The 2,751-nt window shown below is 34.2% G+C and overlaps 1 protein-coding gene across 1 annotated transcript in view; it reads left to right on the forward strand.

Moving 5' to 3' along the window:
• LOC142348087 (azurocidin-like) overlaps positions 1 to 2,531 on the forward strand; it is a 33,959-nt gene extending 31,428 nt beyond the window's left edge. The window contains exons 4-5 of the mRNA XM_075399252.1: positions 708 to 869; positions 2,377 to 2,531. Of these exons, the coding sequence (XP_075255367.1) occupies positions 708 to 869; positions 2,377 to 2,520 (306 nt within the window). The 3' untranslated portion in view covers positions 2,521 to 2,531. The remainder of the gene's footprint in view (positions 1 to 707; positions 870 to 2,376) is intronic.
• The last annotated feature ends 220 nt before the right edge of the window (positions 2,532 to 2,751 follow it).

Genomic DNA, 2,751 nt, shown 5'->3' on the forward strand with positions numbered 1-2,751 from the left:
GCTGACGGAGGGGAGCATAACTCGCCCACCATATTAGCCAATGGCTTATAGACAATCAGACGTTAGACATTTTATGATCAGATTTGAGTGAGACTTCAGATAAAGAGCTTGTGATTGCATTCTAAAAAATATATATTTCTTGCATGCAAATTAAGGAACAAAACCAGATAAAATTTGTACAAGTTCTTCGAGTAATTCATCGATCATTTTATTGAAGAACACGTACACATTTAACCATATGGTTCTGTATTTTGATTATTCACTTAAGTTCGTACCTAAATTTACACTCCATTTTGTACGGAGATAGTTCTTTAAAAGAAAAAGTTATAAAAAATAAACACCAGGACAGTTCAATACTATGCTCTGATGTCTCTATTTTTGACCTCTAAAGGAGATGCTATTGTTGTAGTCAATCTTAAGGACTTTTGTTTTAGTTCCAGCAAAAGTCGACAACATCACTTAAGGTCCAGACAAATGCTTTTCATATCACGAATCCAGGGCAGTTTTTTCAAGACTTATATCGGTCGAAGACGGTCTTAGAACAATTCCAGTTCTAGACTGGAGTATATTTCTTGAATTAGCACCTAAACATGTACCTAAGTTTGATCTGTTTCTTGTTCATATATGAATCTGTAAATACAAAAAAATACAAAAAATAAGAACAGTTCAAGACAACAATTTAAAATCCGTCTATTTTTTATCTAAAGGAGATGCTATTCCACCAGTCAGTGTTTGAGGGAATCACAATTACAGGGATTATAACGTGTGAAGAGCACACTGTCTGTACAACACCTTTAGTTGATGGGGGAAACATTTGCAGTATGGACGAGGGAGGTCCCCTTTACAAGATCAATTGCTCATCTAGACAGGTAAGTGATTACTACTAAGCCTACTTGCCACCAACTATGTCTATGACTCTGCTCGAATCGGGCCACCCACGCTAAAACATCGTGGTAATAATACTAAGATCATACATGATACTAATCACAGGCTATAACTTAGAATGATCTTAATAAGATTTTCATTTTTTCATATATGAATTTGAATGATTTTTGAGAAAACATAAATTGTCTTTGTATTGAAACCAACGTAATGACTGATGACGTTTAACAAATGACGGATAAACGTCGAATAAGCATATATATGATTTTAGTCTGAACACTAAGTAATCATTTAGTATGATTTTTAAGAAATCAAAGATGATCTTATAATGTTTGCTGAGCAATCATTGATAACCTTAGTATGATTTCTAAGAAAAATGATGAAAGTGTTCAACGTTACTTGTGAAGCCTCTTAATATCTAGAACCAACTGTTTTGCACGTCCATTTTATGTGTTACCAAATTTGGCAAGGTCGTAACACCTTTTTTGAGTCTTCCAGGTTTAACAAAAAAAGTTAACTTTGGCAAGTGCTTATAATCAGTATAGTTTCAACTTTACCATAATAATTGCTTATCAAGAAAAATTGACGATCAAATTTTTCTACTCCTGTCGTAAAATCCAATTTAGGACAATATTTGTCAAAATGTAGTGAAATTGAACTGCAACATTGTGTCTTGAACTAAAAAAACCACTCAGAGGTTGTTAGCTGAGCAAATCAGCGCTGAATAAGTCTAGAGACCTTCTTTTGTTTGTCAAGGATGACCAGCACTTTGTTCAGTTGCCAATTTACACTGGCTAGTCTTCATTTTCGAAAAAAATTCATTGCAAGAAAAATAAATTGTTTAGCTTAACTCCCGCCAACAAAGTTTGTGTGATCTAAGATACGAAATTCCGCGTGGATACTCGTAAAATTTTATTTGCGTAGCAAGTCTTAACCACTAAGCTAAATGAACATTCACTAATTGCATACAAACTAGCTTAGTAATTACCAGTTATAAGCTACAAAAGTATGACATTATTCTGCTTAGACTTAATTTTGGGGTATGAGTAATTTCCGGATTATACAGGATACAAGAGTATACAGGTTTAGCCTTGCGAAATCTATGACCTCAATATAACAATACTGAACGAAAACTTCACATAAAGAGACTTAAAATTTTCTGGAGATAAAATGTTTCAGAACTGAATTAATGTTTTACTCTGGAAATTTGCTGGTTCAGCGCTGAATTGCTCCGAGACTCAAGTCTGGGCACATCATAGAGATTAAAATATCACACGAAAAAATTCATGACAGAGAATTGAACTTTGCTTTCGACATATGTTGCGCCGAACGTAAATTTTAATAAAAATTTTAGAATCGCCTAATTTGCAATAATCTTTATCATCATAGCCATGAAACCCTTTCCAAAATTGTGAAGCAATTGAGAACGCAAAAACGTGAAGCAAAAACACCTCTTTCCAAATTTAGGTCAGCTATTTTTTCTCTTTTTTTCAGCCCATGTGTCTGTACGGAATTGCAACTTATCACAAGGGTATGAATATTGACAGCGGTGATGTAGTGTGTAATGGGGGCAGCTACTTCGCTAGTGTCACTTTCTATCGGGACTGGATAACCACAACCATCATATTCAACACATAAAACAAACAATTCACAAGAAATTTGTAGCAAACTAAAAAAAATCGTTATCCTAGAATTGAAACTGCAGAACTGAGAAAATATGTTTTGAAATTTTATATAAATGATAGCATAGTTAATGTTATTGTCCACGTCGGGGCCTCGACTTTATGAAAAAAAAAGGGGGGGTCAATATATTTACAAATTCATCAGTCATATCGAATTATTCGATCATCGGGACCCAGGTTGAGGTCG

Source organism: Convolutriloba macropyga, chromosome 10 (assembly GCF_964194025.1).
Source record: "Convolutriloba macropyga chromosome 10, txConMacr16.3, whole genome shotgun sequence".
Classification (NCBI taxonomy): Eukaryota; Metazoa; Xenacoelomorpha; order Acoela; family Convolutidae; genus Convolutriloba; species Convolutriloba macropyga.